The sequence below is a fragment of the Canis lupus genome, chromosome 7 (assembly GCF_003254725.2).
Source record: "Canis lupus dingo isolate Sandy chromosome 7, ASM325472v2, whole genome shotgun sequence".
Lineage (NCBI taxonomy): Eukaryota > Metazoa > Chordata > Mammalia > Carnivora > Canidae > Canis > Canis lupus.
Window position 1 is genome coordinate 77,400,571 of NC_064249.1, and position 13,828 is coordinate 77,414,398.

At 51.9% G+C, this 13,828-nt stretch overlaps 1 protein-coding gene across 3 annotated transcripts in view; it reads left to right on the forward strand.

The window, feature by feature from the left end:
* Positions 1-13,828, forward strand: part of IMPA2 (inositol monophosphatase 2) — a 45,482-nt gene that overhangs the window by 4,435 nt on the left and 27,219 nt on the right. For 2 of the 3 annotated variants that reach the window (XM_025429561.3, XM_025429562.2), the window contains exon 2: positions 12,758-12,891. In XM_025429561.3, the coding sequence (XP_025285346.1) occupies positions 12,758-12,891 (134 nt within the window). Of the gene's footprint in view, positions 1-8,734; positions 8,870-12,757; positions 12,892-13,828 lie in introns of those variants that run through there. The other variant, XM_025429560.2, reaches the window with a different exon arrangement.

A 13,828-nucleotide genomic window follows, 5' to 3' on the forward strand; every position in this document is an offset into this window, starting at 1 on the left:
TCCAGTGCCACCTGACACACAATTATAATGGAGGTCACGGCGGAAAGAGACAGTGCTTCCATCTGCAGTTAGAAAGCTGACTTTTGCAAACTTGCAAAAGGTGTTCATGTGCGCCCTGGTGAAGGCTGTGCTAAGGGCCCTCACTGAGCCTCAGGGTGGGCCCGAGCCTTGGAGCCTCAGCTTCATTAGCCTCACAGTAAATTCACCTCTGTTTGCGGTAATAGAATTTCGGGACAAGGCAGAAAAAGCAAAGCGCAGGACCCACCCTTGCTCAGTGCTGCAGGCCTCCGGCTCTCCGGCGGCCTCGTGTAGCTGCGGGTGCTGCTTCCCGAAGCCCAGTCCCGGGAAGCCGGGCTGCTGTCCCCACGGCCCCTGGGTGGAGCAGCCCTTTGGCTGTCCAGACTGAACTATCTGGCATTTTCAAAACACACATTGCATTTTCCTGCCTCTCTCATGCTCCTTGAAATCTATACTCTCCTTCCAGGGTTTGGTTCCGGACCCTTTCCTTCACACACCTCCCCGTGTGACCTTCCCGGTCATTCCTGCGCTTCCTCCCAGCCTTGTTTGTCCCCGGTCTGGTCAGGACCAGAAGGTGCTCTTCTGCCCACGTGCCTCCCCAGGGCAGGGAAAGCACGTCGGCAGGCTCTGGCTCCAGGGAACCCCCTTGTCTGGCTGGCCTTGCCACCACCGCGAGGTTTTTGATTCGTGATTTTAATTTTTATCAGTGATTCACACAGGGAATGTGACTGAGGGAATACTCCTGAGAGGACTGTGATGAAAACAGCAATGCCCCGTCCCACAACATCCTCATCCTGCTCCCTAGACATCTCTTTTTTTTCTGATCGTTGTGCCTGTCTTCTAAATCACAGGCTTCCACTGCTCATTCTGGAGCCTGTTGTAGACGTTGTGCTTGTTATGTTGTTGTTATGTTGTGTGGCTGCATTACCTGATTGGTCCCATCCCTGTCTGTGCTCACTTTCCAGTGACCGTACAGTTGTAATGCACGGTCGAGCCAGGTATATGGTGGTATTACATATTTTCTTTCTTACGCAACTTGTATTTTCCTTTAAAAAAAAAGGCATTTTTTTTTAATTTGCTTATTAGCTTTCTGTGTACCCATCAACAGTCATCAGCCCAACTTCCTGACAGAATTTTTCACAATCTCCTCAGTGTGGTCAAACTCATTGGGTCCATTGCTGCGGGGATGGGGTCCTCACACACTCACATGCATCCGAAGTACCTGGAATGCTTGTTAGGGTAGACTCTGTCCCATCCCCAGGGTTTCCGATCCACTAGGTAAGGAGTGGGCTGCGAACTGGTGTTCCTACCAAGTTCCCAGCTGATGCTTCTGATCTGGAGACGGCACACTTTGAGAACCACTGCTGTATTTTGTTATGTGTTAAATGACTGTTTATCCAGCTCTTGAGGAGAGGTTGGATCATGTCCAGTTTGGAGTTAACATGGACAATGTTGCTATGAAGATTCTTGCACGTGTCTTTTGGTTATGTATGTGTGCGTTTCTGCTGGGAATATTTTAATAATAGGAGTGGAGTTATTGCTGTGTCATCAGGTGTGAAAAGCTGCCAGGTAGTGTTCTAAGTGCATGTAACAATTCCCACTGCTACCAGCGTGTAGGCTTAGGGTTCCTGTTGCTCCACATCTTGGACAACACTTGGTGTTGTCTGTCTTTTCCATTGTAGACAGTTTTATGGGTTTGAGGTGTTGTTCTAATTTGCTTGTCCCATATGATTAAGGAACCTAAGGGCCTTTTTGTGTGTTCCTTGGCTTGGCTATCCCTGTTTTTATGATGGTGGTACTAAAACATCGATTAGAAATGTATTCATCCACCGAACAAATACTGAGTAACTCTGGAAAGGACTGTACCTTTACTCAGTGTGATAATGAGGCCCGGGCCGTCCTATCTGGGGCCCTACAGGGCAGTAGGGAGCCCGCCCTGGCTGCTGTGTGGGGCCCTGCAGCTCCACAGGGGACCAGAACTGGATATCTGAAAGGAAGCTGTTCACGTGGTACAATGAAAAATGAGGGTGAATTGACTGGGCTGTGGTGAAGAAGGTGGTAGAAAAGCTGCATTTCCAGGGCTAGGCTGCCAAGCTTGCTGTTGGCTGGGAGGCGGGGGGCGGTGTGGGGAGAGCAGGGATGCCTTCCAGGGTGTGCGCCTGCAAAACTGGTTGAATGGACTTGCCATCTCCCAAGGCGGGGAAACGGCAGGAGGAACAGGTTTGGAGGTGGAAATCAAGTGTGTTTCCAGCACATCAGGCTTGACTTGCCAGTGGGTTTCTAAGTGGACGTGTAGAGTTTGCATCCACAGTTCAGGGGAGAAGTTGATGGTGGCCACACCAATTTGGGAGCCCTTGGCCTGGGGTGGGACTTAAGGCCAGGTCCTTGGACCAGGAGAGAGCCAGTTTGTCCACCTATGGGCTCCACTTTAGTATGATCCCAAGCCAAGCTCCTGGATGTTCTCTGGGAGATTCCCAGATGTCAGTATGTGGAGGCCTCAGGTCACTCATTTCCTTCCGAAGAGACTTCCTGTTCCTCTCCCACCTGGGCTCAGTGTGCCCAGCTGCTGGAGGAAGGGAGGTGGTGGGTGGCTTCCTCGCCTCCGCTGGCCCCATGCTGCATTTTGTGCCCCAGGTCCAGGCCTTCTGTGTCTGCTTAGCTCCGCAGTGGTGGGGCGGGGGGGGGGGGGGCAGCCAGCACTTACAGTTGTAAAACCTTTGCCAACATTTGAAACCTCAGCCAAGAGAGGACTCCTGAGAGACAACTGGCAAGCGCAGAGTAGCAGCTGCCCTTGGTAGGGCACACGTGGTCCCAGTGTCCAGGGCCCACCCCTCCCTGACCTGTGTTTGAGGCCAACTGCCATTTTCCTGTATGCCACTGTAAGGAGAGAGGCTTGTTTCTTATGCCCACTCTTTGAACAGGAGCTGGGGTAGGGGGTGAGAAGGAGCGCTTTGTTTCAGGGGCATTTGCATCTGCACTGGCAGCAGGAGCTGTGAAATCCTGCACCGGACTAAAGGGCTTGAAGCAAAGGCTGGTGTCACTCCCACACGGAGGCGAATCGGCCCCTGCAGCCCTGAGAGATTTCCTTGCTAACCTAAACACAGCGCTCATTCGCGGAGGTTCCAGTCATTGGGGCTGAGGGGAGAGTAGGCTGAAATCTTGCCACTTAGCTAGAGAATGGAAGTGATGCTACTGAGTTCCAGCACCCCCCCACTTCCCCAACCCCCGGCCTAGCCCTAGAAGTTGCAGGGGGCTGGCTGGAGGAGCTCCGCCCTGAGACCCTGAGGGGCAGAGAGAGAAGGGGACTTTTTTCCCCCAAGAAACTGTTAAAGAAAACTTTTAATATTAAAATAATTATAAATTCACAGGTAATTGGAGAAATAGTACAGAAAGGTCTAGTTTCTGATTTCATCCAGTTTCTCCTGATGGTTATATTTTTACATCATGGAATATTACATAAGACTAAAAAAGGAGGAACTATTGATGCACCCAACAACGTGGATGGCTCTCTGAGTGAAAAAAAATCAGGTTTCAAAAGGTTGACTAATGTCATAGAAAATTCATATAACATTCCCCAAACAACATAATTACGAAGATGGAAAAGTGGTTATAAAGTGGTTGCTGGTGATTAGGGATCCCATGAGGAAGGTGGCAGGGTGAGGAGTGTGACTATAGCAGGAGGGAGATCTTTGTGTTGATGGAATGAATGGAATGGTTCTCAGTCTTGCTTGGGTGGTGGTTACATGAATCAACACATGCAGTAAAATGGTGTCCAGCTACAACACCCATTTTACCAACAGCAGTTTTTAAATTCTGTTATACTATGGTTATCTAAAGTAACTTCTCCATGAGAAGGGAACTTGAGCACCCAAGCTCCTCTCTCTCTTGGCCTCATGAGGCTGGAACCGAAGGCTGGCTGCTTACATTTTTCTCCTATGGGAGGTGAGGGAAGAATTCAGCTGAGGGGCAGTGATGTACCCAGGTGTTAAGCCAGTTTCAGGGTCTCCGTATCCACTGTCCCAGCTCCCAACCCCAGGGGGCCAGGCCAGTGCTTGGGCTACCTTCTGGTGCACTCAGCATGAAGCAGGGATTGCAGCCCCATCCCCCACCTTGGCCTCTTGGGACAGAAGCCTAAGCCATTAATCACCATAGAACATGGGGTGGCTGTGGCAGCCAACTTCCCGGAGCCACCTTCCTGGGAGGATCCATACCTGCACCATGACTCTCAAAGGAAAAGCAGGATTCACTGGAGAAGTTGGGGGACACGCTGGGGAGGGGAAGGGGAGGTAAGGGGCTCAGGGCAGAGAGAGAAGATGGACACCCTGAGGGGAGAAAGCCAAGGGCATCACTCAGGAATGCCAAGAAAGGCATCTTGGCTAAAGCTGAAGATAGAAGAGAAAAGTCAGGCCAGTGGGTGGGTGGGCTTGGGGGGCACAAGGAGGCCCTCAGTGGGGGGTAAGGTTTCAGGGGGGTCTCATGCTCAGACTGACCAAGGTGAGTCTCAATGGTGTGCTGGGCAGCCTTGGCCATGGACTGTCAGGTGACGGAGACCTTGTTGTGGAGAGCCCCTGGCTTCCTGGCTCCAGCTGGGTGAATTCCAGTGCTGGAGAACTCCACACCATGAGGGAACTAGGGAGTCCTAGGGTGCTGCCTCCAGGCAACAAGGCAAGATTTGGAGTGCTTGTTGTGGAACCTCTTTACCTGTACTCACAGCTGTGACCATGGGTCACTTTCCTCATTTCTTTGTGCCTCATTGTCCTCATCCTTCACATGAGAAGATCATTATTACCGTCAGTTATTGTGAGAGTCACTGGTTGGTATGTGTGACTGCTTGGAATGGTGCCGGGACAGAGTGAGCCCTCAGCAGGTGTGAGTGCCAGCAGGGTGATGGCCCGGCCATGGGCCAGTAGGTGGGGGCCAGGGACCAGTGAGCTCTTGGACACTTGTAGGGAACGGTCTGAAGTGGAGAGAGTCAGACAACACAGAAAAGGCCGCTGAGGCATGGGTGAGGGTGTCCTCAGGATATGACACACGAGGTGGCCAGGTGCCTGATGGAGCTTGTTCAGAGTCATGATGGGGTGCAAGGAGGACCATGGACAGCGGGGTGACGGGAGTGTAGAAAGTAGAAATGGCAAGTTGCAGGAAACTTAGCCGTGAAGCTAGAGAGGGAGGCAGTTACATGGAGAGCTTTGAGATTCGCTGGCCTGGGACCCCAGGAGAATCTGATGTCCATGGCCCTCCTCTGCTTTAACCAGCTCCTCCTCCTTCCCATGGCTAAAGGTCATTTGTGAGGTATTAGCAGATGTTACCTGCTGCCCCCTGTACCATGTGATAGCCAGGCAGGATTCACTTTGTAGGTTTTACTGATTGTCCTGTGTGTTAGGGTTCTCCAGGGGAACCGATGTTGCAGATGAAGTCCAACGGCATTTGGCGGGAGAGTTCTCTCGCAGAGCAGCAGCATCAGTCTCCCTCTGCTCAGGCCTGCAACCGATTGCATGAGACCTACCCACATTACAAAGGTCAATCAGCTTTACTGGTTAAGATGTTAACCTACCCAAAAACACCCTTGCAGAAAAACCCAGACAACCATTTGACAGAATACTTTGGGTACCCTGTGGCCCAGTCAAGTTGACGCACAAAATGAGCCATCACATCACACTCACTTGTGCTCAGATCTGTCTAGAACCTGAAGTGTAGGGACACCTGGGTGGCTCAGTGGTTGAGCATCTGCCTTGGGCCAGGACCCTGGGATCAAGTCCCAGGCTGGGCTCCCTGCATGGAGCCTGCTTCTCCCTCTGCCTGTGTCTCTGCCTCTCTCTGTCATGTGTCTCTCATGAAGAAGTAAATAAAATCTTAAAAAAAAAAAAAAGAACCTGAAGTGTACAGTCAGTATCACTAGGACTACGCCTCCAGTAGCCGCCTTTTCCCAGCCCAGCAGAGGAAAGACCCGTTGCATGTTAGAAGCCCCACTTCCGGCAGAGTTCTTCAGGGGTGCTGTTCTGTGGCTTCTGGAGCACACACAGGTTGCTCTGTAGTTCTGGGTACTTGCTGTACTGGGTACTTGTGTTACTGCTGGGGGCAGTAATACAAAGTCAGGACGGAGTGCAGGCAAGAAGGAGGATCAGGACAGGACCGTGTGTGATGCCTCTGACACTGTAGCTGGGGGCGACCCTTCCTTTAGTTTTGAAATGCAGGTGTCAGTGACTAAAGGCCCGTATTTTATGTATTACACAGTAATGGAATGTTATCTGGAGGGAAAGACCCAGGCCAGGAGGTCTATGAAGCATGCTTCATTAGTGAGCTGCTGAAAAAACATTAATTAAATAACAGCACATGCTGACTTACTGCTGGCAGAGTGAGAAAGTTTAAGTTCCCTAAGAGCAAAAATAGCTGTAGTAAAGGGCTTTAGCAGGGCCTGTCCCAGCAGCCCCGTGGGCCTTCCCCGGCAGATGGGCCTGTGGCCAGAGGCCCGGCCGCTTGAGTCTACTGGTGATTTATTGAGAAAGCACAGCACTCTCTCACCACCATTCCTTGCAGTGTAGAAACGTTCATGAATTACACTTTTCTTAACCCAGCATTTTGTCATCCCACCTGAGATCTGTACATTGTGCACAGGCTTTTGTTTTTTTTGTTGTAAGTCATGAAGGTCTGGCAGGATTTGCTCTCAGGAACATCAGGGCGGCACAGAACTTTGCAGGTGTGTATGTCATTTTGTGTTCGAGACCATTACCTAGGAGTCCTCTTTTCCTGCCTGCAACCTCCTGGTGTCTGAGGTGAGGCTGTTACTGCAGAGGAGGGCACTAGGGCTCCCAGGAGCTCAGTGACAATTCCCCGCCTTGGTCTCCCAAGTGGAGCTGGAATTCAGACCTGCGTGATTCCAAACTGTAGGGGCACCGTCTGTTCTCCCTACTGATGTTATGAGATGGGCCCAAGTAGGAATTGCATTCCATACAGGAATTTCTCACGTGCAGTTCCTCCCCGAAGAACTAGAGCTTCCGAGTCCTGGGCCACTGAAAGGAGGCTAGTTTACACAGCTTCCCCACACCTGGGAATCCGCTTGAGTGTAGAAGTCCCATTACGATGCCTTTTGCCTTGTTGGGCCTGGGGCCTGAGGGGCGGGGCAGGACCTGTCCGGTGTCCCCAGGGGCGCTCAGGTGGTAGGCAGAGCCCTCCTGCCCTCCAGAAGTGTCCAGTGGATGAGCCTCGGCAGTGCCTCCCCGTGATGGTGTGTGTGGTGACTGGGATGTGTCAGGTGCTGCGGGAACCCCTGAGCTGAGCAGAAGGGCCTCACCCGGGCTGAGAGGGTTGAGGGCTCCAGGGGCGGCTTCCTGGAGTAGTGGGCTGCGAGCAGGTCCTCAGGAAAGACGGGGTCAGCCACTACAGGAGGAAGGGACATCGCGTCCAAAGACAAAACTGTGGAAGGGAGAACTAAGAGTGACAAGGGGGATGAGTGCTGTGCAGACTGGCCACAGAGGTTCTCCCCAAAGGACACGGGCCTGCCGTCCTCTTGGGGGGCCCAACAACGCGCAGGGGGTTCCAGGACATAGAGCTGCTGTGCTTGAGGTGGACAGCGCTTCAAAGGAGCAAGACAGAGAAGGTGGGGAAGCAGAGCAACGTGGGCAGGTGATACAGGCAGTGCGGGAAGGTCAGCATAGTTTGGGGATGTCACTCAGAAATGGGATCTCGGGGCTCAGTCGGTGAAGCATCTGCTTCATCTCTGGTCATGATCTCAGGGTGCTGGGATGGAGCCCCACGTCGGGCTCCCTGCTCAGCGGGGCATCTGCTTCTCCCTCTCTCCTCACCCTGCTCGTGCTCTCTCTCTCTCTCACACTCACAGTCCTTCTCTCTCTGTCTCAAATAAATAAACAAACAAATACATAAATAAATCTTTTTTAAAAAAAATGGAATCTACATCCTTGAGTGTGTAACTGGATGAGAGGGAGGAATTAAGGTGTCCCAGTGGGTGGGATCCAGGCCCTGAAGGAGCAGCAGCCAGTGCGACAGGGCTGGCCCCAGCACCTGCAAGTTGCCGGGGAGCAGGGTAGGCGGTGTGGCCTGCTGTGCTGTGAGGGGACATGGGCGTATGGAAGCTCCGTGACACGTGCCCACATTGAAACAATCAGAGCACAGGAGTAGTAAACATTAATAGACCTGATCCTGGAGACCCAGGATCGAGTCCCACATCGGGCTCCCTGCATGGAGCCTGCTTCTCCCTCTGCCTGTGTCTCTGCCTCTCTCCGTGTCTCTCATGAATAAGTAAATAAAATCTTAAAAAAAAAAAAAAAAAAGAACATGATTAGAGACTCTCCTCCCAAATGCATAAATCTCCCCTTCCCCGATGTGATCTGTAGTGAGGGGCCTGGGTCCGCCGTGCCCAGATGACATCGGACACTGCCCACACTGCCTACACAGGCCCCTGAGCACGTGTCTCCTCCACACAACAGAGCCGGGTGTCTTCAGGATGGGGAAGACCAAACGCGTAAACACCAAGGCTGTTAGATACGGCTTCTAGAGCGCACTTGCTGAAGTCTTCAGCTTTCCTTACCTGTGAGCTCAGTGTGTAGCAGCTGAGAAATCGTCATTCAGATGTTTCCCAAGACCTAGCCCCTCCCTAGGCTGCAAAATCTACTTGGGGGAGGTGGATGCAGGGGCCAGGCGGGGCTCCTTCACCCGTGTGGACGGCTGCGGAGTCTCAGAGGCCAGCTGTGTGGTTTACACACTTGGAGGGCGAATGCCCTGCTCTGCCTGCAGGAGTCGGAGGCTTGTCATAGAGGAGGTGATATCTGAGCTGAGTCACAGAGAACACACGGGCAAGGAGGAGGCTGGCGGTTCTGTGGGGGCAGGCTTGAGGGTGAGTGATTACTTGGGCTGGGGCATAGCAGTCATGGAGTGAGGAGGGGCAGGACAGGAGAACGCAGAGCTTAGGTGAGACCCGTGTGGTAAGTTGGTGCTTTGGCTTCCTTCACAGACTGGTGACAGAAGCAAGGCTGGTTCCTTTCTCTTCCCCACAGCAGCCCAGTTAGAAGCCTGGGAATGGGGCTCTGCTTCTCCAAGTCACTCAGGTGACTGTCAGGTCCCTGCCAGGTTCCCTGTCACTTGTTGCCTTAAGGAGTTGCTCTCTTCCCATGTGACCAAAGCTGACCTCTCACCACACATCATCAGCTGGTGGCAAGGGGGGAAGGACAGGAGGGAGTAGTGTGCAAATAGTGGCCTTTTAAGGATGTGACTCAGAAGTTGCACATATCCCTTCTGTTCACATCCTCCTGGGCAGAACCCGGGGCCGGGCCTACCTGCACAAGAGGCAGACAGATGTGGACTGTTGACCTTGCTCAACCTGGGGCTTCTGTTCCTGAAAGGAAGAAGAGGATACTGGCTATTTGGGATCAAATAGTCTCTGCTAGGAGGTCAAGTCTCAGGAAGCTGTGGTTATACCACCATTGGGAGGGTTTTTTTGTTGTTGTTGTTGTTGTTTTCCATTGGGAGTTTTGTATCCTCAGAATGCTAGGGAGCCGCTAAGTGCTTTATGCTGGGGAGATCCGTGATAACGGGCAGGGGTTTAGCAAGCCCTTCTGGCTGCTGTGCAGTGAGTGGACAGGAGTGCCTAACGCAGATTTGGGCTGGCTCCAGGAGGTGGGGCTCGTGGATGGAGGCTGGAGGAGGAGATGCCAAACACATGTTAACTCTCACAGGGTAACCAAAAAGCCTTAGTAAGACAAAACAGAGACTGAGGTGGTCCGTGTTCATACAAACTAGTGGTCCAGTCGGGAAAAATGTGCAGTCTATTCAAGCAGGCTGAAGTGTATTTTCTTCACAATCCAAAAAAATTTTGTGCACCTGCTCTATGCCAGGTACGATTCTAGAGGCAAGGAGTATGTGATAGGGAACCAAAGGGAACAGCCTGCTCCCTGGGGAGACGTACTACCAACAGAGGGACAAACAAGATGACTTCAGATGGCATGAAATTTTGGATAGACTAGAAAATATGAAGTCCCTGGAACAAAAAGAAATTTGGTTAGCATCAGCCAGAAAACCGGAGTGGCCGAAGGATAGTGAACATGGGGGTGGCCTGTGGGAGGGGAGATTTGTAGGTCTGGGGTTTTTCCTAAAAGCCATGGAGGTCGTTGGGCAGCTCTAAGCATTAAAGTGTTAGGAGCTGACGTATGTTTAAAGATCACTGTTGCTTCGCCACAGAGACTACAGGGCGCGTGGTTGGAATTGTAACATTGAACTCTACATACAATACATGTGGAGAGGGGCAAGGGCAAGAGGAAACCCGTGTCCTCTCAGGGCAGAGGTCCCAGGACACCCCAGCTCCTGAGGACCTGTCCTCATTCTGGGGTTTGAGAACCTGCTCTCAGCCCAGCAACTCCTGTGTGGCCCACAGGACCGGTGTCACCACAGAACTTGTCAGAAATGCAGACGTCAGACCTCAAACCCCACACCTTCTTAACCAGTTTTCACTTCGGCAAGATCTCTGATGACTCATGCACAGTGAACTTTGAGAAACTGGTGGCATGTCCTCTGGTCTTCCTCTCTCCTTCCCTAGAACTATATGCATACATACCCCACACACAACCTTACACACTCCCTTCACACCTCCCTACACACATGTCGCACAGGTATCACACACATACACATATACAGACCACGCACATCACATGCACACATACAAACCACACATATATCACAAATGTGCACGTATAAACACACCACAGATACCCCGACATGCCACACTGAATTGTCATACAAGATACAAGCTCACTGCCACATGACCTGTGGAACCAAGGTCTGGACTAACCCAAGATTTAGGGATCCTTGGAGGACAAGGCCATGATACAGGGGTTAGATTTGAAGAGTTTCAAATTTATAAGCAAGGAACTTGTGGAGATTCCTTTGGTGGGAACTTACTGTGTGCAAATTGATGTTTTAAGAAGATTAGCCTGACAGTACTAAGCAGGATGTTGCGAATAGAAGGGACAGGAAGGGGATCCCGGGGCGGCTCAGTGGTTTGGTGCCTGCCTTCGGCCCAGGGGGGTGATCCCGGGGTCCTGGGATCAAGTCCCACACATTGGGCTCCCTGCGTGGAGCCTGCTTCTCTCTCTGCCTGTGTCTCTGCCTCTGTGTGTGTGTGTGTGTCTCATGAATAAATAAATAAAATCGTTAAAAAAGGGAGGGGGGGACAGGAAGGCCACAGTGGCAGTGTGGGGACTGGCACAGAAATATTCACAGATTTTGCAAGAGTGCTATATGCTTTGTCTTTTGCATTATTTACAAAATTACCCTTTAGATTTTCTGTCGTATGTGTCTGTGTGCCATCAAGATGAACAAGAGGAGCCCCCTGTCTAGGCCTAGCGCTTCTGGGGGCTGGCATTAGGAGGGGGCCATAATGTGAGCCGCATAAAAACAGGGATCGCTCCATGTCTCGGGGTCTCTTGCACAGTCTTTAAATTCCATGGGCAGCCCTCATCTCTACAGACTAGGGGGTCGTCTCCTCCTGCCATCATCCTCTTCGACAAGTGGGACGTGAAACAGGCACTCAGGAGACATTACCTAACATGGAGTCTAGGTTGCTGAGTGAGTGATGGTGCTCTGGAAGGAAAGGCGGGGTCTTGGGGTAGCAGCCAGTTTGGAAGGCAAGGTCTGAAGTCGTTTTTAGGTGTCCCGTCTTTGTCATCGTGCTGAGGGAAACACTGGGTCGTGACAAGGCCTGGGCTGGAGAAGGCGTAATTTTTATTACATAGAGTAGACCTGGTCCTTCTCAGGGTGCCCTGTGACTGATTAACCACTCCAGCTGCCCTCCCATCTGGGCCTTCCCGGGGTCCCTGGGGAGGCCCCCTCTTCCCTGTGCCTCTATACTTGCCCGCAACAGGTCTGGCCCAGGAGTGCTGGGGCTCGCACACCCACAGTCTACCTGTGAGCCCAGACCTGGGGTCAGGGAGGCACTGGCACCTGCGCCAGCCCACGTGTACATCCGCTTTGGCCGCTCAGCGGTACCCTGACTGAAGCAGCAGGGAGAGTGCCTTTCTCTTGGTGGAGTACCCCTTACTCTCTCCGAAGGCTCCCCATTTGAACGTTTATAATTTGGATGCAAGAGCATGGTCCACTCCACATGATGCAAGATACTTTTTTTTTATTATTTTTATTTTTTAAAGATTTTATTTATTTTTTTTAAGATTTTAATTTATTCATGAGAGACACACACACACAGAGAGGCAGAGACACAAGAAGAGGGAGGAGAAGCAGGTTCCATGCAGGAGCCTGACGTGGGACTCGATCCCAGGTCCCCAGGATCACACACTGGGCTGAAGACAGTGCTAAACCACTGAGCCACCCAGGCTGCCCAAGATAATGTTTTTATAATGAAATCAAATTCTTGGGACTCTGAGGGCAAAGGTTTGTCAGCGACATCATCTTTCATTGAGAGGAGCTTCATGCTCTTTAGAACCACTGTTTTTCTTTTCCTTCAGAGAAAAATTGCTCCACAGGTAGGACAAGTGAGCCTCTTTCTGGTGAAAGAATAGTGGATAGTTAGGCTCGCTAGATGCCCCGAGAGACGTTCTGGGGTGTGATGTAAGGCCCCGGCGGCCGCCGTGATGGAAGCAGCCCATGGCCCTCAGACCCACACCCACCGCCTACTTCGGTTCAGAGCTTGGGTGCAGGAGGTGAGAGCACATGTGTTGGGGGACCCGGGTGCTCGTCAGGTAACTGCCTCCTGTACTCTTCTGTACTTTTATTTCAGATCATCAGAAAAGCCCTTTCTGAGGAAAAACGCGTCTCAACAAAAACATCAGCTGCTGACCTCGTGACAGAAACAGATCACCTCGTGGAAGGTTTAATTATTTCTGAGCTGCAGAAGAGGTTTCCTTCACACAGGTAGGTGTGTCCCTCGGGAGGGGACTCAGTAACATGCTGCCTGCGGCTAACTCAGGGTGCCACGCCACTGGTTGCAGGGGGCAGGCGTGAAACAGGGGGCCTCACAGTCTGCCTCCCCTGTGTTGATTGCCATGGAAAACACAATGTTTTCATCCACCCTACTGTCATCTTGACAACACTCACGTCAATATGTTACCTTATAAATACCGAGAAGCCTCCAGTTCTGTAACATGCTCAGGGGAAGTGTTTTAGAGTGTTGCGCAAGTGTCCCCTCTGCTAGGCCACTTGGCTTATTTCTGGAGGGACTTGTAGCCAGTTCTATTCTGTTCCCTGTCTGAGTCAGCCTGGTGGCCCCAGGTCTACCACCTGTTGGTGCGCCCCCGCTGGTGCTCTGTGAGGCCTTCTTCCCGGCAGGCTGGCGTCTGCCATAGGGAAGGCTGCTCTCCAACCCTAGCAGGTCCTCATGAGGACTCCACCTTCTCCAGAGCAGAAGTGCTTAACCCTTTTGGGGTCACCGTGTGGAGACTCCAATGCAAACCATTAATGTCTTCCCCAGAAAAACTGAAATATGTATGCAGTATTTTGCATCTAGTTCCAAGGGAACCCTGGACCTCAGCGGAGGACTTCCCTTGAGCTCTCAGGTGGAGATGGGGGCTTCTCAGGCCCTCCCTCATCCCTGGAGCTCTACAGAAGAGAGTTGGAAAACCACTGCCTGGGTGGGAGGGCTCCCTGTCCTCACGGAGGAGGCTGGATAGGGACTCTTGGATTTCTAGGTATGTATCGCTGATGGGCTTACAGAGCAGAGACATGGAAGGCAGTCTCCCTCAGCATCCATCTGACACAGGGTGGACACAGTAAAGTTTTTCCCTGTGAATGATTAAATGAAAGAAGGGTCAAGCCAGTGTTCAAACATACCTCCTTTCTTCCCTGTTGTTTC